This window comes from Nilaparvata lugens, chromosome 3 (assembly GCF_014356525.2).
Source record: "Nilaparvata lugens isolate BPH chromosome 3, ASM1435652v1, whole genome shotgun sequence".
In the NCBI taxonomy this organism is placed as follows: domain Eukaryota; kingdom Metazoa; phylum Arthropoda; class Insecta; order Hemiptera; family Delphacidae; genus Nilaparvata; species Nilaparvata lugens.
In genome coordinates this window covers 73,755,448-73,780,658 of record NC_052506.1, presented here as the reverse complement: position 1 = coordinate 73,780,658, position 25,211 = coordinate 73,755,448, and the positions used below count along the sequence as shown (strand labels likewise).

Sequence of the window (25,211 nt, the reverse complement as noted above, 5' to 3'; positions counted from 1 at the left end):
CCGGATGTTGTTGATTAATTCTGAGAGAAAATTATTTTAAAACTAACAGTACCGTACTACTAATTTATTGAGAGAAAATTGTTTATATTATTTCATCTACTTTGAAAATTATCCTATTATATTCATGTCATTTTCTAATATATTATCCAATGTTAACTGATTTACACGCCTTATTATTTACGAGAAAAATAAAATCGTTTAATTAACTCGAACCTCAACAGTGATGAACTTGAGAAACTGAATGTATCGTAACGATTCGAAACAGAACGTCTACTGTTGATTTTAATCACTTGAAACTATTCAACAAAGCACTACTACAACTGACTGACACTATCTGAATGAGCATTCCAACAACACAAATTTTGATAAGCCACAAACGTGACTCACTGTGAGTTTTTATCCACTACTGTTTGAGTTATAAATCAAAATATTCTGTAGCTGTCACTGATAGAAGACGATTATGAATATTATGATTCACTGAGGGGGAATTCGTCGACTCTTGAAAAATTGATAATGTACTGTATTGTAAGTTACTGCATTTACTCAGATTAGATACTGCAATTAGTAGATTTCGACTCAACTCATTTTAACATAATATATAAGGAGATCTAATAATCAATCTTGATTTATAATATCAGATGCAATTTAATTCATATATGATTATACGTAGTTATGATTGATATAATTAGAATCTCACTAACTTACTGATGTGTGACTTGAGCTTGATAAAACACGATAAATGAAAATTCTCATTATATTGACTAGTAATATCTTATAAGTTTGAAGGTAGATTGTATCCAACTTATTTCTGTCTCATCACTCAATCACTATAGAACCCAATAAATACAAATTCTCATTAAAGTGACCAATAGTAATATCTCATAATTTTGATGGTAGATTGTATCCAACTGATTTTTGTCTTATCACTAACACTATAGTTTTAAACTTATGATTATATGATGAGTATCAGAAGTGTTAGCCTCTACAGAAACCAAGTTTAGGTATTTATTTAGCACATGACAGACTGCGATTTCTAGATTTTCACCTCAGCAAGTACCGGGTAATACATGAAGAATCAAAGTGGAGCAAATCAATGAAAGCATCAACTGCATGGAAAGCTATACAGCTTCAGGCGAAATGCATTATCATATTCATGAAGAGGTATCCCAGCTTGGTCTTCAATAAAACCATTCGAAATCTCAAGCAATCTAAATAAGATAAAACCTTGTACTGAAAACCATACTTTTACGGTACCTACTCACTTCATATTGAACATTGAAAAATTCAACTGATAGGCCACCTATGAAAAACTATATATACCTCTATTAGGAAAAACTTTTTCAAATCACCTATGAAAAACAGATTGAATCAGTTCATCTACTCTATAAACAAAATCTTGCTAACTAAAAGTATAGACCTACAATATTATTTTCAAATTTCTTTCTAATCGAACCAAACACGTTGAAACCAATTTGTTATTATTTTATCATATTTAGTACCTAGCCTACATACTTATAATTGATTCAAATTTTATATTCAAAGTGGCTGCTACCCACCCCTCCCTGGTTGTACACAAGGCGCGAAGGCGGTGGGGCGAGCGAAGCCCTCCAGCTGGAGCGCGAAACCCTAACCGGTGATGCAGGGGAACGACGATGGGGATTCAATAGTGACAGGGGGTGCAGGGACTAAAGTCCTAAACCACGTGTGAAGAGCGAGTATCAATGTGAAATGGAAATATACTTGTGAGAAATTATTGACAGTGAGTTGAATGACAAGTGATTCAATATGGAAAGGTTGAAGTTTCTATAGCCAACCCATAGGCAATTATTTAATAATAAAAATGGTTTGTCCTAATATGAGATTTTCGGGTACTTTTCTCAAGAATAGGGGAAGTCTTTCTTTGGGCCAATATTAGTCTTCATTCTAATAAACCAGTTATTTCCATACCGTATATGTTTTTTGTCTATCTATTAATTTGATTTTTCTACACAAGATTTTTCTGATCATTCAAGGTCCATCGTTTCTTTATTATCAATCCCGATTTCCATCTTAGATCAACTGTACCAGTGCCGTACATAATAGTTAATAGTTACCAGTATACAGTAGCAACTACTTGAATAAAGTTTCTTGCGGTTTAGTTAATAGCATACCGATTCCATCGTAGGTCGACATACAGGAATTAATTAAAAGGCATGTGAATAGCAAGAACATATCTGTGGGAGAAATTGAAGATAGTGAGCACTTGATAGTGTTTGTATGTTAGTTGAATGTGGTTTGTATGTGAAGCAAGTCGGGATTGCAGCAGAAGTCACGTTTATGTCGACTAGAAAATATTTACAGCAATGGTTATGGAGAAGTCGAGAGATACCGCCGAAGATAAAGCGATTGGAAATGCGTTGACCCGCTGCTCTTCTGCTTGGCCTTTGACATTGGCCGGCTTTGGCATTGACCTTGGCATGCGACCTCGTTTTCACTCTCCCTCACGTCCTTATGGCGATGGCGAAGGCGAAGGCGACTCCCTTTCATCGGGACCTGTTTACCATTCCAAGTTTGTTCGCTCAACACAAAATTGCTTAGATTTCCCTCTCGTTGGCTTCATTCCATCCATATACATCGTCTCCTATCAACGTTGATTGGGTTCTAAACACACGACCAATGACTGAAACTGGAGTTGAGAATTTTCACTGAGACACTGCGTTTGTGTTGAAGGGTTTAGCCAAATTTTGCTTTTTATAAGTACTTTGGCGTGTATTTGATATTCCTGAGTGGAAACTTCACTCCACAGATGTAAATTCTTATGAACATACAATAATTTATCAAATTACTTCACTTATATGGGCTACTTTTTTCAAATTAATAAAAACAACATAACAACTTGTAGTACCCTTCCTTATAAACTTTGAAATATTTCAACGACTAGTTCCGATCATAGGTCATTTTCAAGTTGGTCGAAACTAGTCGTTGAAATATTTCAAAGTTTTTAATAAAGGATACTTACTACAAGTTGTTATATTGTTTTTATTAATTTTATCAAATTGTATAATGTACCGGTAACAATTATATACAAATGATAAGGCATATTGGCGAGTACCGTAGCCTACTAAGTAAGAAATAGATGTTTCTTCAATTGATTAAAATAGACATGGAAAATGATAATAAGATTAATGAGTTTCTCTATGGGCTACTACTGGTAGCAATGATTTCGAGCACACATCAGGTATCATAGAACTAATCACAGAATCACAGTAGGTCCTAAAAATTAGAAATTTTTAGTTTAGTTATTAGTTTTGAAGTGTAAATTGGACTTTTTGAAGTGAAAAGTGGAATCTAACCTCATTTTTTGAAACTTTTATTTGTAAAAATTCAAGAGAAGACAGTTTTGAGCTATCCCTGTTGTCTTCTCCCAATCATATTTTAATTATGATTTGTGATTGTGAATAAATGAATAAATAAACACGAGGTTCTACCCACAAGCAGCACTGATTAGCTAGCATATGACTTGCGGTAGAGGAAAATAGTATTTTCTGAAAATGTAATCAATCGAAACAATAATTGAATGAGTTACAATATTGGGATTTTTGCATTATCATTAGCAATCACGTGAACGATAAATCAAAGAGTTGACCATTTCACAGTATTATAACTTATGATTGAATTTTAATATTTAGCCTAGAGGATTACACTAATTATATTGCACGGACCTCGGCGGATTACTTACGAATTCCTGTTAGAAACAGAGTACGGTAGCACATAGAGGAAAATCTAAGAATTTTATTCAAATATTTATTGGATATATTATGAAAATATATGTGAGAATACTGCACTGTGGTGGAACTACAGTGAACAATATCATTTTCTCATATATTATGAAGTAATATTGATGAAAATATGGAGCAGAGTTGTTGATTAAATACTTGATCAATTGATACTGTAAACGCCCCGTGTTACCATATGGTAATATGACATTCTATCATATTATATTTACTGGAATAAGTGAATAAGAAATGAAAAAATATTTCAGGAGTTGTTTTTAAGAACTGTATTAACGTCTCACATGAGAAAAAGTAAAAAACAAAAAATTGAAAAAACTTGGGCGTTGAATAGCTATGTGATTGTTTTCATTCATAAGCACTTGTTCACATTTCATTGCATAGACTACTTGCATACATATGAAATATACTCTTTTTTTTTTATTAATCAAGTCATCAATAAAATTATTTATTAGTAACATGAATCCTTCTCTGTTTTGCAGGTGACATTACTTCTGATTGGTGTGAGCGTTCTTTACAACAGTGTGTCTGCTGTAACCTCTCCACACATAGCAGCTGACTTCCCATCGCACAAAAACTGGAATGGAGGCCATCTTCAAACGAGACCCGTATACAAGGGAGGATCTGACAGCTCTCTGGCACAGAGAATAGCCAGGTGGTTCTGGTCACCTGACAGTGATGATGACGACTATGATGAAGGAGGTCATCGCCCTCTCAGAGTCAAAGTTAATAGTGGACCAAAACCACCACTGCAAAATCATCAAGGTCCTCAAATCCGGCAAATTCCCCAGAATCATCCTACTCAACAAAATCATCAACTTCATCAGAATAATCAAGTTCAACAAAACCATCCAGTCCAGGCAAGCAATCCTCCCTCTGAAAAGAAGGTGGAGCAATCCAAGTCAATAAAAGGGAGCTCATCAAATCTATTTCAATTCTGGGCATCTCCAAATCAAAAGCAATCATCAAACTCCCATTCAAACTCCAATTCTGGCTACCGTTATGGGGCTGGCCGATCAAAGGACAACTGCAATCCTTGCAATGAGTTTCCATGGGTACCTGTTGCACGATCCCTCCCAATGGTTCCAGCTATCTTAGCCAATCATGGAAATGATCAATACTCACTCACTATTCCAGCAGTTAGTTTGCATTATGGCCCACCGAACTCTCAATCTTCATCTGGTACAAAGCCAATACCTTCTTATGCAGCACCACCGCCACAACAACATCAGCCCCAGCAACAACAACATCAGACACAACAACAACATACACAACAACAACATACACAACAACAACAACAATATCATCAACTAAAACAACAACTATCACAGCCAAACTCATCAAACAAACCAAGCCAGTCATTTAGCTTGGACTTTGGAGGAAAGCCACCTCCTCCACCACCGCCACCACCATCATCATCATCATCACAATCCACATACATACCTGCAGCTCCACAAAAGACAAGACTTCCTCCAATGACATATGGCATTCCCATTGACATTGCAAAAATACCATTAACATATGCTAGCCCTTCAGCAAATAACTATCCTGTTCAACAAACATCTTATTCATCAAATGTACCAAAGAAAGTGAATGCTCCAGCTCTGATCCATCCACCAATACCTTTTCCAGCATTAAGCCATGGAGCACTTCCACCTTTACACCCCCCTCAGCCATTCACCTCGGCCAAGGCAAACTCACATTCAGGTGGTCTGAGTGCCTACCTCAGGCCTCCAGCAGCACCAGCTGGTGGACCAGCACCCATAACCCAAAGCCATTCACTATCATCTTCAGACCATGGTGATTGTGGTAAGTGCAGACCTAGCTCCACCTATGCTGTAGAGGATTCAGTGGCTGCATCTGCTCAGCATCAAGAGACTGGACACAAAATCCAAGCTATTCCCAACACCCCCGCTGTTGAAGTTATGAAGAGTGTTCCAGTTGCTGAGTATATATCATCAATTGAGTACCCTATGCAGATTGTTCAAGCCCCTATTGTTGATATTAATGGGCTACCACAATACTTCAATCTGCAATTCCCCACACAGAATGGACAGAGTTTTCTTCAACACAGTGGACATGCTTTATTTGTGAATCATGCTCTCAATACTAATGACATATCAAGTGATGCCTCAAATCCTTCCACAACCCCTCAGCCTGCAGATAATATCATTTCAGCAAGTTCATACAAAAACCAACTACAATCCCAAGAGAAAAGTGTTGGAAAGAGTTCATCTCTCTCATCAACAATCAAGCAGGACAGCTCAACAGTTACCACTACTTCACCAAAAACCACATCATACTATACAAGTGCACCTGATCTCCTACCTCCACTACAAGATCCACCTCAGCAATTCTTCAATGGATATAATACCTCCTCTTTGGAACAACAGTCTAATACACAGATTAATGGTGTGCCACCCTCTAGTATGCGTTATTTGAATCCACCTCCCTTGACACCCACACAATCCACTCTAAATTGGATAACAGGAAGCACAATCTCTAGTACTCAGATACACTCATCAACTCCCACAAATCAACCCAGATTTTCTTCCACGCGCCCCTCAATACCACCATCAACACAGGCATCCAAGAGACCAAAACAAATTCATCAAATAATTGTGCCATATACTACAAGGAATGTGAAAGGAGTTAGCAATGCAAATGAGCCTGGCTGGACACCTGTCCCTCCACAAGCAAGGAAGGTTCCCCAGCCAATACAGAATTTCAGGATTGAAGTGCCCCAACAAACAAGAAATATCTCATTTGGTGACATTCATGGACTACAACTTGGTGGTACAGAAATAATCAAATCAATACCATTGAGTGCTACTGGATCCGAAAATGTTGGACAGTTCAAAATACCAGGGATTGAAGAAGGGCTCACTCCCGAACTAATTTCTCAACTGCTAAAATTGGAAGATGGTAATAACCACAATAGTTTGAGGGCAATGGCTCATCCAGGAGACATCCATCATGTTGTGGCTGCTAATCTGAGAGCACTTCTCCGTGGAGAAGAAGATGCTGTTGATTTCAATCGCCTTCAGAAGAATATTGACAACTGGACAGCTGAAGGATATAAAACTAATGCTCCACCAGAAAACTTTCAGCCTCTAACCACCCTTTCACACTTGTCACCTTCAAAAAATATACCTGAGGAATATTTCACAACACCTTCAATATTCACAAGCAATTCTAATGATGATGAAGTCTACGAAACATCAGGAAGTCAAAACCATCCTGTAAGATCAATTTTGAAGCCACATACAAAAGACAATCAAGATTCTGCATCTGACAATTATAATAGTTGGTCTCTTCTAGATACAAAGTTGAAGGCTACAGTTATTACAACACAGGTAACACCAACAGTTTCTGAAACAACACCTTCTACCACAGAAGTACCTAAATTGAAAAAGAATATCATCAAATTCCATCCTCAAGCAGTGCCATTCAATTCCCAACAGAAAACAGCATCACTTGCCTCTTCAACCCAGCGTCTGACTCCATCATCAACTACAACTGAGTCAACAGTGATAGACACTACTCAACCAACATCAAAAGCTTGGGAGCAATTACAAGTTTCAATCTCTCCACTGACCAAAGAGAAGGTTTATGTTGTCACTCCTCAGCCAGTGGACTCAGGAGAGCCAACCACTGCTACCGACACATCTGAGCAAAGTACCATGTCCATTTCATCAACCAGAGTCGACAAAACCTATTCTGTCGAGACTGCCAGGAGAACAACAAGATATCTTCATGATGGCATTGAAAGCCAAACAAAGACACAGGCTAAAGCCTACACTCTAAAACCAAATCGTCCAACACTACAATATACAAGTGAGTATGAAATCGAAAATACAAATCAGTAGCGTTAAATGAAACATGAACTATTCTTATCAAGGATAAAATAACAGTAAATTGAGAAAATAACATGGTAGGGATAATATAGTAAGCTACTGAGCTTAGCTGGGAGAATAAGTAATATGTTTGGAATCTATTATGACTCTAATTTATTATAATTCAAAATTTATATAAATAGCCACATTTCTTATAAATCAGTATTATTGATACTAATTAGATGGATTAGTTGAATACTAATTAGTAGCCTAGCTAGAGAATGCTCTAGTCTAGACATTCGGGTTTGAGAACCAAATTCTCTCGAAAATAGCATGATAATTACTTTGTTTGATGCTAGTGTTAAGAGTTACAAATAATATATTTTACTGTATTGAGTAAAATCCTTTTTTTCGGCTAACTATAAAGACAACTTTATAAGAATACTACTTTCAAATCGTTGAAAATTTTTTAAAAATATTGGTAGGTAGAGTATCTAAACTTGAGTCTATTAGACTTGACCTTCCGTACTGATGAGTTTCTTTACTATTCTGGTAAATGAAATCACTAGACTAGTATTAGGATAGTCCATAATAGATTATTCAAACAATGATAAGAAACTCCGGTTGTCACCATTATGCAAATTCAGCGCTTAACATTCAACTTTTTTTGTAACGTAAAATGTCTATAAATTTATTGTTGTTGAATGGCAGATAGACTGTGAGTGAAGTGTTTTTGTACTCAGGAAATAGATTTTAGATGATGAAAGCTCAACTTACACCACTTTTTTCGATGTAAATAAATCAATGGAACCATGCAAGGCGCATGTGATAATCTTCAGAAAAATTACTTGATCGAATAATAAAATCGATGGAATAAAATACTTATTATATAGCACTTGAACATTATTCATTTAAGCATTAATTGATTTTTTATCATCTTGAATAAGCATTTATGCTATTTTGAAGTGAATAAATCAAATCACCTGACTATCCAAGGAAAGTTGAACTTTTATTTTTTAATATATTTTCAGACATAAGAAGAGCAAAAGGATCTCCAAGTACATTGAAAGATTCTTCAGAAACTCTTGATCCAATCAATAGAAGTAACTTTGGAGTGAAACAGGTAAGTTGAAGAACAACAATTTCCATTCACAAAATTTTCAGTGAAAAGGTTACTCAATTTTACTCAAAAATTGCGCGATGGAAGGTAGATTTCACAAATAAATAAAGCAAATCGTATAAACAAAAGTTTAATATAATTAAATCGGGAAGTATCTCTGACGATGGCGCCAATACAAACCCATCAAGTCAAATTAATGTAAATATCAGTACTTTAATTGACAAATTCATAATCATAAAAGTTTGATGAATGAAGGAAAGCGATGAGCCCTGAGTAGTCAGATATGGATAGAAGAATTTAACAGTTCTTTTGTCAATGAATGTATCATATGCTACAACTTTTCCCCAATGATTTGTAGCGATCTCTCATTATAAAGCAATAAGTATATTTGAAATTTTTAGCAAAAATCATAATTGATATACAATTGAACATTAAACATTGATTTGAAAATTATTTACTATAATTAAACTACATAGGTACTGCATTACAGTTCTGCTTGTAAATGTTCATTTTTTTATAATATCAATTTTTTTTTTCAATGAAAACGTAACTTGAAATGAGTTGAAGAGAATAATTAATATTTGTGTAGGAATTGGGCTTATTTGTTTTCTCGTAAGTAATGAAATAATTTATTGATGGGGAGAAATCACAGTTATAGTGAATATTTATATAAGTTTGACTTTGTATGCTCTATTTCAATGTAGGGAATAGTGTATATGGGATGACAGGGATTCCAACATAGTACGCAGATACAGTATCTGCACTCGAAAAACATTTCCACTATCCTCTGCATAGTAAAAAATCCATTTTCTCTCAATACATAAATCTTTAGTTTTGCGTTATTATCACACAAATAATAAGTTTATAGAGTGTTCAATTAATTTTCTCTTGGGCTATCAAATTTCTACATGAAGGTTACAACGAAAGTTGAAAATTGGTCAGTGTTCAAAAACTTGAATATTAGGTCTCATTTTAAATAATTGCCTTCCAATTCTGAAAATGTTGATGAATATTCATGCAGCATAATGTTTTTTTTCAGTCCTCAGATGACAAAGGAAGTCGATCGAGGAGAATGCAAGACGAAGAAGGGTACTTCCGATTTTTTCCCGAGCTGATGAAAGCCAGCGACATTGGAGAAGAAGCGGAAGTCGATCAAGTCAGGAGGGTTGCCCTAGAGTTGAAGAAAGAAGGCTCAACGTGAAAAATCTCTAATCATAGACTTTATACATGAACAAATATATGACAATTCCTATGCTTTTGCTAGCATCATGAAGTGCAGTGAACGTGAAATTGACAATCAGGTGAAAACGGTGTGAATGATAAAAAACTGCATAACAACTAAGTAATGATATTTCAATGTTAAAGTGTTCATTGTGTGTAGATTCATATTTATTAGCATGAGGAGACAGCGTGTAGTGACTATTGACTATTACTGTACACCACTAATGTCTTAAAAAGTATCAAAAATAGAACAGTACCACCCAAATTGCAGAAACTTCCATGTAATTATCCAACTCACTAGAGAATAAGATCAATGATAGATAGTCAGTCGAGTGAATGAATTTATTAGAGTATGTATTATGTAATTATACGTGTTGTGAATGTTTGTATACTCAAGAATTTTCCCAACCAGTGAATGAGAATTGGGGACAGTAATAATATAATCATTAAGGAAAAGAAAATCCACTTTTCTTACAGAAAGTTTTTCAAATCAATATTGAATTCTCATGAATATAAGAATCCAAATTTCACAAATTGAAAACATAATCTAACAGTATCATGATTTTAAAGAAAGCAAACAAACTCCACAAATGATATATTTTATTTTAATAATTTTATTTATATTGGGATAATATTGAGTCAATAGAGATGAATATTGGTGTCTACTAAATAACCAATAAATTAATATCCGTCTTATGCATATTCATTAGATAATCGAAAGAAGTGTACAAGCCTTGAGGAAGATTGAATTTGACTGTACAGAATATTTCCTCTTAAATATTATAGGTACCTAAAAATAATATTAGGTTAAAATGTGAGTTATAAAATCACATTACTTAGGTTTTCTTTAGAAATATAATATCCAAAGATCTGTTCATAGTGGGAACTTGATTAAATATTCTTCTTCAAAACTGAAAAATATTACTTTTAATTGACGAAAACAAGATTAAGATCCTCCAATCAGAACAAAGGAACTTCAGCATTCAGTATTCAAAATAGTTTCAAGCAGGTGGAGTATGATTGTCAGAATATTGTTAATTATTGTCATCATTACCTATTTTCTATATCCACATAACCTCCTCAAATTATTTCTTTGCAACTTTCATTATTTTACAATTTTTCAAAGAATAAGGTATATTAAAGAGTAGTTCTAGTTCCCAATCTGAACTTTCCTTTGTAGATCAGTCCTTTATAATGATGGTTGAAGAATGCTAAACTCATTGTTTTTATTTTCAGCACAATTCTAGATTATTTATTACTGATTTTTCTGTGTTTAAATCATCTTACATTTAATATTTATTAATACGAAGTCAAAATGGTGTTCTCATTCTCATTTAATTAATCAGAATTGTTATAGGTTATTATAATCAATTTATGTGTCTGATAATGTACCTTTGTGACAAAATATATTCATATTCTATTAGTAGGATAAGCTATATAAATAAGGATTCTCTGTTCCAAATATTTATTTGCAATTTTAGATTTTTCAGTTCAAAATATTCATTTCCGATTTAAATTTTTCAGTTTAACTCGTATAATGTCAACGATATAGATTGAAAAGATCCTTTTTTGAAATTGATAAGTGAACAAGTGCAAAACCTAGGATTTTTCAAATTCACTTCAAATATCATATTTGTGTTACAATCATTAATTGAAATGAATGCCAGACTTTCAGAATTGTAACTGGGCCGGGACTATTATATTCTAAGCCAGAATGCTCTATAAGACGCTTAGTACCTTATATATTACTATAGAAATACCTATTTGAGAGTAAGATTCTAGTTTAAGGCATAGTATGTAAAATACAAATTTATACTGCCATATTATGCGAATTTAAAGTTCATCAATAAATTCTTCCAACCTAAACCTATTTTTTATCCTAGTTACTCATTCGCTCAACTGAAAATTAAAAATATAATGAGTTTGCCTATATAAAATGTAGAAGCTTCAAGTTAAATGTTGAATGCATGACAATAAGTTAGACAAAACAGGAACAGATCTTTCAAGTGCTGGATTAATTTTGCATGTAATACGTTACAGAAGGTGAATGAAGTTGACCCATCCCTAGAATATAATTACATTTACTAGATATATGACAAACAGAACATGATAAATAATTAATAATTCTCGAGAAATTCATTAACCATCAAGCCATGTTCCGAGCTGCTTTAATAAACGCGAAGGCTAGCACCTAAGGTGGAATAATTTTCCCACAAGTTTGAAGTTGTAGCTATTAGACTAGAGAACATACTGTTCGGCGATCAACTACACCGCCTGGTTGACCGAAAATATGAAAAAACTGCATCACTTGCTAGTAAATTAACAAGTGAATGTTCCAAAAAAGGACCAGGTAGTATAATTATACATATATGTGAGTTCATAATAATTATAATAGGACGATAACCTAAGAAATGACTGGTGAATTTAGTAACCAGTAGGGAATCATTCATTGGCTCCAACAATTGATTATTGAAAATGTTTGTAATCGGTACCGTACTTAAAAAAGGCCTATAAAAATTATACAGTTGAGTGAATAGTAAATGTCAAAGATCATTAGCACACAATACAGGTCACTCCCCATGCTGCGTCAACTCCATAGAACCAACGAAACATTGTATCAATCGCACTCCAATCAGCCTCATGTTTCCGATTTTTACCGTTGAAATAAATTACCTTGATCGACCAGAAATTCAACCAGAATTAGTAAAGTTTACATCGAATTGTGGTGAGTAGTATTTTAAAAGTGACAATTCTCAATTTACTAGCAGAGTAAAATTTATAAGTTTGAAAGTGAGGATCTTATTATTAGTTATTAGTATCATTAATAATTTTCTTCCATTGCCTCATCCCTCTTAAATGTGCTTGCTTATCAATAAAATTCTTCAATTCAAATCAAGTCTTCCAATGTGGGCTCACATTTTTTCAAAGAAATTCTTTATAATCCAATTAACTTCTTGGCTAGGCTCCCTCTTATATAGAGAGTTTAAATTTTGATATTCCAAAAATCACTGTATCTCTCTCAAGATAATCATGAAAAATTATGGATATTAAATGTGCAGTTCATTATTAAAAACTTAAAAGAAAAAGTTTTCATGCGAAGTTTATGTTGTATATGTTTTTGTGTTTTCATCCTAAATGTGACCATTGCAAATGTGTTTTTCTAGAAGAGAAATAAATGAATTTAGTATAGGAACATTGTATAAATCTACAACCAGGGAAAATTTAAACATTTTCTTTACAAACCAAATTTTTTTCTAGCTACTGCAAATATCTGTCTATTTTAACAACCATCCACAATGAAAATAGATCCAACAATACCTATACCCGAGTTCTTCAAAGGAAAAAATGTTCTTATAACTGGAGCTTCAGGATTCATGGGGAAAATTCTGGTAGAGAAATTACTTCGATGCTGTCCAGAAATCGGGAAAATCTACATTATTTTAAGAGGCAGAGGTGATAAGAGTCCAAAGGAAAGGTGGGATGAAATGACAAAACTTCCGGTGAGTGTGTCAAGTGAGTAATTAACTTGATTTTTCAGTACATTCTTATTTTCTTGGAAAATTGATTAATGAGATAAATAAATTCAAATAAAATATCCTTTTCCATAATTATCAGGCTGTACGCTATTTTTGAACTATCACTTAAGAATCTGACTGAAATTTTACAGATCACCCGCAAATCAGATTTCATCACAATGACCACGATTAATCAATAAAATTTTATCGAGAATTGTCTCATTTATTATATGCGTATCACATTAACAAAAAAAAAACAATTCCAGAAGAATATGATGCTCTATTCCAATGAATTTCAATAATTTAAAATACTAAATGAGGTGTATTTAGTAGCACTAGAAAAACAGTAACTTGGAAAAAACATTAAAAACTATAGGTCTACCTGTCTTCATGCTACTAGATGTCAACTTCATTTCACTTTTTAGATTGAATAGCTTTTAGCTTGGAAAGAAATTTTTATCATAGAATATAAAGTGAGTAGATATTTGAATAGCAAGGAAATGAGTAAATAGCATTGTAATGCATTACAATTTACAGGTATTCGACAGACTCAAGACAGAGTACCCAAATAATTTGGATAAAATAGTTGTTTTAGAAGGTGATGTATCCGAGAAAAATTTGGGACTCGCAATTCATCATCAAATAGTAAGTGAATTTTTATTCTTAAGAATACAATAATGTGTGATGCTGAAAATGTGGAAAGAGCATGGGAAGATCTTGATTTTCCTGGAAGATGCGCACACAAGCTTATTACTCGTGCGTTGGTAATGAAATGAGATGATGGTGAAACAACCGTGCACTTGGAGCGTTTGAAACCTCGGCAAAAAATTTTATTTAAAAATTAATCTTTTTTCTATGTAAAATGTTAATATTTTGAAGGGGTATAATTTTTTATCAATAAATGCTCATCTACTACCGTCATAAACAATACATGCGAGTTGCGAGAAATAAATATTAAATATTGAACCCATTCTATAAGTTGAAGAATCGACATGTTTGAGATTATGCGAATAAGAAATTTTGTTGGAACGGAACCTCGTTCCCCTCATACTAGTACCTAATTATTTTGTCAATTGTCACCTTTAGGGTGTGATCACATTGAATGCATGTATATATATATATATATGCAAGTGCACGTCAGATCATGCATGAACCGAAAAACAAAATCTAAAATTACAATTTACACTTTCTCTTCTAGGATCCCCAGGAGAAATGTGTGCTACACATTCTAGTATTGGATCCCTAAAAACCATTAAGAGACTGTGTATATTTTAATTATATGTAATTTGAAAGTTTATTTCTTCTCAACTACATTCGACTGTTTAGTTTCTATTATCATACCTAACTACTTCTTTGTAGACAGACTTTAACTACTTTCATCTTGTCCAACTCACAATCGAATCTTCAAATAGAGAAGACAGTAGATATGGTGCTTCAAGCCACTGAGTCATCTGATATGTCCGGTCAGATTATAGTTCAATTATTATTCCCCAAATTCTTATTATTACATTAAAATATTAGTAATGCACTCAAAACCTTAGCAACAAACTTAAACAGGTATTATTATCCTACAATTAGATAAGCTATCAGTGTCATATTATTATTATTTTTTATCTTTAGTAGTCAATTGAAGTGTTCTACTTCTAGATTTTAGAGGAAGATGTTTCGATTATTTTTCATTCAGCAGCCTCTGTGAGATTTGACGACCCTCTAAGCAAAGCGATATTTCTCAATACTCGTGGTGCCTTGGAAAGTGTCAAACTTGCTGAAAGGATGAGGAATCTGGAGGTGAGATTTCTTTCAAATAATCACTCACTATATCACACCTTATTATTATGATTTTATGTTATTGGTCAGTTATAGTATATTTCGCATCTAGGGCGGAAAATGTGTGTCGAGATCACAGTTTTCAAGTTCGAGAGCCGGTAAAACATTTTTGCCCGAGTTGCGAGCACTATTTTTCGCCACACCACAAAAACAATCCGAAAACTTTTATGAACTGGGAATTGGGAATTTGTATATAGTATTCATTTAGTCTGTATAAAGTTTTCATGAACTGAAAACCTGTCAAAATGAAAACTTGACTAACAGAAAACTTGACAGAGGCTACTGAAAATTTGATGAGCTGAAAACCTAACGAACTGAAAACTAGAAAAACTGAATACTTGAAATAAGAAAGTGAACATTTTCGGCCCTAGGGCGGTAAAGAAAACATTTTCAGACCTCCAGCTAAGCTCGTCGGAAACTTATTAGTCCAGTCAATAATGAAAAACGGGGTGTGCTTGCAATTTATATTGTAGTTTTGATGTTCTAATATATTGTTTGAATGTATAAAAGAAACCTGGAAACAATTTTTTATGCAAAATTTCCTCGTGCTAGATACAGATGGCCCAAAAACCTCATATTTTCGGTTCATTTTCCAGTTTATTTCCGCCAAATCCAGAAATCGGACAGAAAAATTTTCTCTCGCCTTTTTTTTAGATTATTAAATTCTGAATAAAATGATATCATTCGGAACTATATCTATGTTCATTGAGTACTGAGTTACAATTTTTGAAAAATGAGTAAAATTTCAAGAAAAAATCAATTTTGATGATTTTTTTTATCTACAATATCTTTTGATTGTTACCATTTAAATGCATAATTCAAATTCCCTCTGAGCGTGATTTTGTGCTCTACAATCCAAGACCAGGTAGAGCGCTCTGTCAGATTTCCAAGTACACCTGATAACAATGCTCCTTGTATTTTGAAAAACACCTCATTTTTAGCTTCAACCATCATTACCAACTTCATTGTTCTCACATTTAGATTTCGCTCAATATGATATAAGTTCATAATATCATGTTTTACTAGAATCACCCGTTAGATGCATTTAATTTAGTAGAGAGACGCGCATAAGGATACCTTAAGGATCAAACTTTCAAACACTCATAACTTTTGACACAATGATCGGATCTCATCGCACTACAGCTCATTCTTCTCGACTCGTCAAGACAATTCAAAATCATGCATCATAAGTCAAATTCGGTCAAAAAATAAAAATCTCATTCTTCTGTGTACGTACAACTAGTAATATCGGGGCACCGAGCTTCGCTCGTTATTTTTATTTATTAATAAACAGAACGCAATTTTCTTTAAAATGATCGTGTTTATATTTTACGGCTGGCGGCTATACGTCAGCTTATGAATTTCTGGGATGAGATATTTTGATTTTCTACAGACGCACTCACTCACTCACTTTTTATTATCCACAGACGAAGAAAGTCTCAGCTGTTTTTCCAAGGATGAATTATCCTTTCAATGTCGTTCATCGATTTTTCCCAGGGATGAGACCTTGTGCAATCGAATTTTTATATCATAAATCTACTATGTTCCAAATTCCGTGAAAATCGTTAGAGCCGTTTTCGAGATCCGGTGAAATACAAACATATAAACATATAAACAGAAATTGCTCGTTTAATAGTATAGGATTTCAAAAAACAAAAAAATACCAATTTCTATATTCAAAGCAGCGTATCTTGTGGAATTCACAGTTTGACAAGGTTTTTGTATCTAGCACAAGGAAATTTTGTATGAAAAAATGGCTCTGAATTGTCTTATGTATCCAAACAATGTAGGCCTATTAAAAATCAGAACTACAACGCAAATTTCAAGCACAAATGTATATATCATGTTAATTGTTTTAATACAAAACCCTTAGAAACATATTCACTGGAATTAGATATATTCGACCTCCATATCACGTGCCAAAACAGCTTATTATTATTACGTTATAGTGAGGCGCAATTGAATTTCTTGTTGTAAAAAATTATTATGAAAATTCCGAGGTTTCTTATTATTGTAACTAAATGGAAGTGAAATGTTTATTTTCAGTGTTATCTTTATGTCTCGACCGCATACTCCAATTCTCATCTAGATATTGCAGAGATAGAAGAAAAGATTTACCCAACTGAATATGATTACAAGATGTTGATAGAGCTGATTGAGAGATATGCTGATGCTGAACCAGCCCTAATTGAAATTCTTGCCAAAAAGTAAGACTTTTACTGCAAGCAAGTTTTATTTTGTGGTATTATTCATTTCATAATATTGAAAACTAAAGATCATTTCATTGCATTAATTAACAAGTAATATATTAAGATGTTCCTTTATCAAGTTGAAATTATATAATAATTAAATTAATGATGGTGAGATTGTTTACAAAAACCCATAAATTCATCTAACTGTAATATTGAATATGCGATACTTCTTCATAAGCTAATATTAGCTTTTTCTGGGCTTCAGAAGGAACTCACTCATTCTCAGTCATGAAAAATGAACAATTTCCAAAGAATTCAGTGGGAGAAAAATCACCCATTATTACCATGTCACTCACAAACTGATATCCATATACTGATTTAGTTTTTACATTAAAAAAATATATTTAAATTATTCTACATAAATATTGTAATCCAATTTTTTTAGGAATGCAGCACCTATTTGAAGATTCCAATGGTGGAATAATACTTAAAATTTAGCCATAAAAATGATTAAAAATTATTACTTTTTAAATATGGTGTGTGATCACTTATTAAACCTTATTGATGTTTTTTGAATTTTTTCTAAATCAGGCATCATGGATAGTGTCGAGTGTCAACATTTGTTTGCAATAAAACTTTTTTGTATTTTGACATTTTTTAGAATAATCAACAATCATCCAAATACTTATACATTCAGTAAAGCACTGGCGGAACAAGTAATGGTAGATTATTCAACGAAAATTCCAGTAGTTATCGTGCGACCGTCAGTAGGTGAGTATACATTTTGAATATTGTATAAATTTGTGAATAATGATTATTGAAAGGTTGGAAGGTAGGAACCATAACATTCAAGAATTCAACCATATACTCATTTATACTCAGAATTCATATTGAATTTCATTTTGACGAATATCAGTGCCAAAATCTTCTATATTGACTGGTATATTTCTGACCATCAAAATTATCAAAGTAGGCTAATTGAAGGAGAGATCCATTAATTGAAAGAATGATTTATACATTATTTTATTGAGTAAGAAGGGCTTAGAATAATTTTAAAACTATTACCTGTTATTTTAAAAATGATTTCTCATGCATAAAAATTTAGATTGCAAATAAATGGTAAACTGAAATATAAAAATATTGAATTGTTTTAAATCTGAATATTATCTTATTTTAAAATAGTTTTGAATTTCAAAATAGAATTTAACTTGAATGCTATAGTAGGCCTACATCGGTGCCTTTACAGTAATAAGTTGATTTAATTGCTAAACAGAACTTTATTATTTACAACTTGATATTTATAAGAAAATGTGGAATAATATTATAGCGATTTCAAAAATGAATATAGGCTACTGTTGATCCATCCTCTATCAAGTAATAGGTTAAACAAAAAAAACTTCCAAGAGGAGAAAATAAGTCTCACTTCGTTTTTGAAGATATAGTTTCACATGGAATTGTTGAATTTCATATTGGGCCTGTTGAATTTTCAGTTATCAATTCGATGCACGAGCCTTTGGTTGGCTGGTTGGAAAATCTGAATGGACCAATGGGAATCATAGCTGGTGTTACCAAAGGCATTCTGAGAGTTTTCCTTGCCAACGAAGACTGTTCTTTAGACTATGTTGCTGTCGACTATGCTATCAACAGTCTCATTGTTTCAGCTTGGCATAAGGCTGTAGCTGAGCAAAGGTAACTTCTTACAAAGGAACCACTATATTATCTTCTATTTTCTTTTCTATCATTTTTCATTCAATCAATTTATTAATTTACTACTGAATCATGTGAACATTGATTCATATATTTGCATTTAATTATGGTTTGATCAAAAAGTATCTGTTTTCCAAACGGCAAATGTTTATGTCATGGTAATGGTTGATTAGCATGTAGGTAAAAATATCCTGTAAGGAAAGTAGAGTTTAGGGATGAGAATTCTGTGTTCCCATACAAAGATTTTAATGGAACGAAGCAATAGAGAACAATAAAATATTGATAAGGAATACAGTACAGAAAAAAAATATAATGTAATATTCATAAAAATGTCTGAGCAGACAGCTATACATTAGCAGCCCTAATGAATAATCAGCTCGATATGAGTGCGTAAGTTGATGAATAATTTTATGGAATTGAAGGCGAATCAATTCCCTATTGGTTTATCAATACGAGTACTGTTTTTATAATAATCAGGTACCAAACTGAATTCATTATTCTCATCATACTACTGACTCTGTGAAAATAAGGAGTTATTTCGTCTTATTTTATGTCCACATAAGCAATAGGCTTGAATAAGAAAGATGATGACAATATACAGTGTTTCCAAACTATCTAACAATATTCTATGGCATTGTTGTTCCTGGGAACGAAACATATCCGAATATCATTTTTAAACTATCCGAAAGTCCTTAGTTTCTAACACAGCCGCCATTTACTTTTTTCACGTACTAATTTTTTTCTCAAAAATCGCTGAACATATGGAAATGAAACTTCGCACAATCATTTATGACAACAAGACAGAGCAACAAAAAAAGTTATGACAATTTTTCAAATTCAATTTCAAATTCAAATTCAAACAAAATTGCGTCCGTTTAAAATTGTATTTCTTGAATAACAAAAAACCGGATATGTTTCGTACCCAGGAACAATGCGCTAGAATATTGGTAGAGAGTTTGCAAACACTCTGTATATTCTTGAGATATATACCGCATATTAAAAAATATATTTCATGAATGATGCGGTGCTTGAGCAAAAAAGTAGGCTACTTGTCATTTTCCATCATTTTGTTCTTATTTTAAACACCTAAAATTCATAAAAATTTTTGTTGTAAATTACTTTTAATTGGGTTGCTTGGATATTTGAGGTGAGGTGTGAAATTGTAATTGAAAGCCGTTTTCAATCAAATCTATAGAATTGAAGGATGAAATTTCCCGATTTTTAAATTACAAAAATGTGTCAACTCTTTATTTTTATTTCAGAGAGAAGAAACAACTTACAATTTACAACTGTGTGTATGGTAATGTTAAATCAGCGACATTTGGTGATATCATAAATGCAGGACCGTCTGTTTCCAACGCTTACCCATACACTGATGTCCTATGGTATCCAAGTATAATAACCACTACAAACACAAAACTTTTTACGTTTCTTTTCTACATCCTCCAAATAATTCCCAGCTTGCTCTTGGATGCAGTACTCTGGCTGTTCAGTTATGATACAATGTAAGTGGTGATACTTCCATCCAAATCCTTTCTATTGATTTCGTCTTATGATTCTGTCATTCATGTTTTTAATTTTATTTTTGAATATTACTTTTGGAATTTGGAAGTTATTATTATTAGTTGATGTCAGTCGGGCACCACTCCTGCAAGGTACTCCTTTAGAGGTTGTTCAGCAATGCACGTGTTTAGGGTCGATCATCAGCAATGATGGAAGCATTGATGCAGACATTTCGAGCAGGATTAATACGGGTTTGATGGAATGGAGAGAGCTGACGGGAGTGCTTTGCGACAATAGAATGCTCATACACATTTTGCTTTTTTACAAAGTGTATAAAGCTGCAGTGCATCCAGCAATGATTATGGTGGAGAGTGCTGGTCTCTGAAAAAGCAAAAAGCAGAGAAACTTTATATAACTGAGATGGGCCAGAGGAGTAAGTAGACTAGACCACATTTAGAACACTCATGTACGTGTCAGTTTTTAAGCTGTGCCAATTGCTGAAAAAATTATGGAAGGAAGACTGCGATGGTATGGCCATGTAAAGAGACGCCCACCCGAAAACATGACTAGAAAAGTGCTGGAGATAGAGTCACAGCCAAAACACGCCTCCCGGTGCACACTTGCGTCATTTCTAGTCGCAGTTTTACGACCAGAGCAACAACAAGGTCACTGGCGTTCTAAAAATTGTTGGAAGTATATGGTGTCGGACGGAGCAGTGCACATTACAGCGTCGCACGCCCGCTTACCCTTTGTGTACGCTCTGCGTACGGCACTAGCGCTTAGGGATATGGGACAATTGGAACTAACAGCAGAGACGACCCATGATCGCAATCACTGGCAACTTAAATCCGGGAGAGCCGACCCCAAATAATGGGAAAAGGCAAGGGAGAAGAAGAAGATTTTTGTATGTTGGAAATTAGAGTTGTGGAATTAATTATAGTTAGACCTAGACGTGATTGGTGAAGCGATTTAATTTTGTATTTTTCCAAGATTGGGATCTTTTAAGGGAAGGTGGTATTGCAAACATTCATTTTGTAAAGTTTTCATTGTATATTTTTTTATCCAACGTCAGAAGTGGTTGTCATCTGAGACCTGGGTGCAGACCAAAATCCATAAAGTAGGAGTTTAGATTATAGGAATTTTTAATATCAATTTTTACCCAATATTAATTAGGTTTTTTATTTGAGCGGCCACAGACAGCCTAGCAAGTAGCATCAATTGACGTTCATAAAAGGAAATATAAATAAATAAATCCTTATCTCAAAACCGATTAGAATGTAGTAAAACCACAAATTCATTAACAAAACTCAATAAAATTTGTTATGAAACATTCCTATGTAAGGTTTGATAATTGTTTATTACGGATATCAAAATTTTCATCAAAGCAAATATATATCAATTATATTTTTATTGAGTTCTACATTTTTGGATCAAAACTAGATATTATAATTAATTTTTTAAGCTATAGATATTGGTTCAATTTCTTGGAAATTGTTTATTTCAATTGTTTACCAAGCTCAATTTAATGAAATCGTGAACTTTTTGTACAAAGGAGTTGAACAAAGAGGTGACCTTTTTTAATATAGCAAAATTATAATGTTCTACAAAGAAAACTTTTTAAAGGTTGGATTCATCTAGTCACTAAACATAATATGCTTAAAATATATGCTTTCACTTCATTCTAACTACGGTAAAACACAGAATGTACTCAATTTTTTTTATTAATTGTATTATTTTCAGGTTCCTGAAGATTAGCAGAAAAATCTATATTGTATCTTTTGCGCTACAAGTATTTTCAACAAAAATTATAAAATTTTCGAATAGATGCTACCAATCTTTATGGAAAACTGTTAGTGAGAGTGATAGCAAAATATTCTACATGGATCCTCCAGAACACATTTCTGCAGCAGATATTATACTGACTTGTCACTTGGGAATGCGAAAGTTCTATTTTCATGAAAGTGAATCGAATATCCCACAAGCCAGGGCAAAATTCAACAGGTGAATTACATTATTAAAAGCTACATTCTATTCTGAATTAGTATTAGAAATTCATTTTCTAGTCTTAAAGAGGTTGGAGGTGAATAATGTATAATATTAACAGTTTGTCAATTTATTTTGACAGACCATTGACAGTCTTTCTGAATAGAAGAGTTGCTTAAGGCACTTAATAGGAAATCTATATTTATTATACTATTATAAACTACTACGAGGTTATTGAACAAAATGTTTGATAAATAAATATGAAAATCTATTCTCAAAGAAAGTAAACCCTTCTACTACGTTTGAGGTATTTGTCTACAAATTCAAGGAATCAGTATTTTTTCATCTTTGATTATTGTTGATCTTTAAAATATTATCAAAAGAAGCATAAAAAGTATCAACAAGTGTATTTAAAGTGATTTAATTGTATTAAAAGTATCAAAAAAGTATTACAGTACTTGATTATTAATAAATACTCATTTATATTTCAGATTGTATTGGGCGGATAGAGCACTCCGAGTCTTTGTTATAGGCATCTTCACATGGTTCTCTTCAAAATATGTTATGAATCGATTCAGTTAGTTGAATAAAATTTGATAAGTCAAATACTTCGTATATTTTCTGTACTCAGCAACCTAAATACAAAGTTCAATAAATTTTGATGGTCAAATTCTCATCAAATAATATCAGACCGTTCCATTAATACTTTAGATACTTGCGGTAAGAATTATTCAACTGTTGCCACTTTACAATCAGTTGAGATAATCATTTCATTCAGATCTATAACACATACAAATGAGTGATATAGTCTACCAACATAGTATTATAAAATTATTGGTCTGTAAACATATACTGTTGTAAGTGCCTGGAAAATAATAAATTTGTGACGAAATATTGCCAGTTTTATGAATTGAGTCAGCCAATATGATATTCTACAGACGTAATGATAACTTTTTTAAAGCAAGAGAAACCTTCAATATATGTTGCATTTAATTGGTCCTAGCACGATCGGGCTGGCTTTCTACGACCAACTAGTTTTTATTTTGTCAGCCTACTCTGCTTTGAAGTAAGTTTAGTATCCTTCTGGAACATTTTTCGGAATTCTCTATAGCAGATGATTATGTGTGTTGAATTCACATTCAATTGAATTCACATTCAATTAACAAACACATACAGATTTCCAACTCAATCATTGATGTTGAAATTCCTACTTCTAAAATGAAAATCTAGCGAATATTTATGTTGAAAATATACAGAGTGATTCATAATTATGATGAAATAATTTAATACGTGATAGTAGAGGTGAAAATAAGAAAAGGCTAAGAAATTATAAAAAAAAGAAATTATAAAAAAGAAATTATAAAAGGCTAAGCCCCGACAGACTGAAATCACACCACAGCCCAAACTACTGAGCCTAAAAACTTGAAATTTTGCACGATGGTTTATGGTAGCCTGAAAACATCCACTAAGAAAGGATTTCCAGAAATTTACCCCCCTGAGGGAGCTAGGGCCCCCCCAAAATTTTGTACTTTTTAACCGCTCATTGCACAGCAAAGTCATGAGGAACTTTTTTGTTCAGCTACGGAAAAAAATTAGATCTATGCAGAAAAATTTCGATCAGGAGCACAGGGGGGTCCAGGAGAGGGCATTTTTCGAAAATTTTGATGTAAAATCACACTACAGCTCAAACTAATTGACCTACAGACTTGAAACTTTGCACAAATATTCTTCAAACATGCTAGACGCGCACTAAGAACGGATTTTGAGATATATTGCCTCTAAGGGTTTCAAAGGATGAAAAAGGATCCTATTAAGTAAGGTTATGAACATGGTAAGGAGAGTGCCATATGGAAATGAAATAATTTATTTATTGACATGTGATATTCTAACATATGTTGTAATCATTGGAAATAACAAAATAATATGATAGAAATTCAAAAAAGAACATCTGTTCTGTTATTGCTTTCTACCTGATTCCACTCAACCTCAATAATATTGTTCTGATAATTGATAAATATGTTTAGTATTATTATTAATATAATAAAAGTATTGTTTTGATAATCAATATTTTTTTCACAAACTCTGTATAATAATATGGCGAATGTGAAACAGCTGCATCAAAGAAATTATGTCAACAACATATGTTTAGGAAAACCATAGTTTTGAACTTCATTTTCCTGATGCAATGTGAAGGCCCAATGTATGGATTATTAATTTTTTAGCTAGAACAGTTTTTCGAGACTGCTAAATAAACGTCTACAGTTTTATCAATGCTGTATCGGCAATACAAAAACGCATGCAGTTAACATATCTTTAAATAAAGGTTTTTATTTTATTTATTTTATTTTTAATTTATAACCATTTTTATTTTATTACAATTTCAAAATTATTCGAGCCATGATAGAATTATTGACTCACTGTAGAGTCAGTCAAAAATTTAAATATTGAAATGAGGGGTATTTTGGCAAGCTGAACGAAAAATAAGATCCTATGCACCTTTTCGATATTTCCTCAAATGAAAAATGAGTTTTGTGGGT

At 32.9% G+C, this 25,211-nt stretch overlaps 3 protein-coding genes across 7 annotated transcripts in view; 2 read left to right on the top strand and 1 right to left on the bottom strand.

The window, feature by feature from the left end:
• LOC111046885 (flocculation protein FLO11-like) overlaps positions 1-11,813 on the top strand; it is a 46,215-nt gene extending 34,402 nt beyond the window's left edge. The window contains exons 2-4 of the mRNA XM_022332527.2: positions 4,253-7,607; positions 8,638-8,729; positions 9,766-11,813. Coding sequence (XP_022188219.2) covers positions 4,253-7,607; positions 8,638-8,729; positions 9,766-9,927 — 3,609 coding nt within the window. The 3' untranslated portion in view covers positions 9,928-11,813. The remainder of the gene's footprint in view (positions 1-4,252; positions 7,608-8,637; positions 8,730-9,765) is intronic.
• Positions 1-25,211, bottom strand: part of LOC111046888 (galactose mutarotase) — a 46,807-nt gene that overhangs the window by 5,777 nt on the left and 15,819 nt on the right. The window contains exon 1 of one of the 5 annotated variants that reach the window (XM_022332530.2): positions 214-525. The exons of 3 other annotated variants lie outside the window; for them this stretch is intronic. The gene's annotated coding sequence lies outside the window, so the exon portion shown is untranslated. Of the gene's footprint in view, positions 1-100; positions 526-25,211 lie in introns of those variants that run through there. One more of the 5 variants, XM_039424528.1, reaches the window with a different exon arrangement.
• On the top strand, positions 12,515-23,275 carry LOC111046886 (putative fatty acyl-CoA reductase CG5065). The gene is made up of 10 exons (XM_022332528.2): positions 12,515-12,672; positions 13,206-13,447; positions 14,000-14,107; positions 15,110-15,250; positions 17,336-17,496; positions 18,143-18,252; positions 18,972-19,170; positions 20,451-20,693; positions 22,432-22,692; positions 23,166-23,275. Exons 2-10 carry the CDS (start codon positions 13,244-13,246, stop codon positions 23,254-23,256), a joined length of 1,518 nt encoding a protein of 505 aa, XP_022188220.2. The 5' UTR covers positions 12,515-12,672; positions 13,206-13,243; the 3' UTR covers positions 23,257-23,275.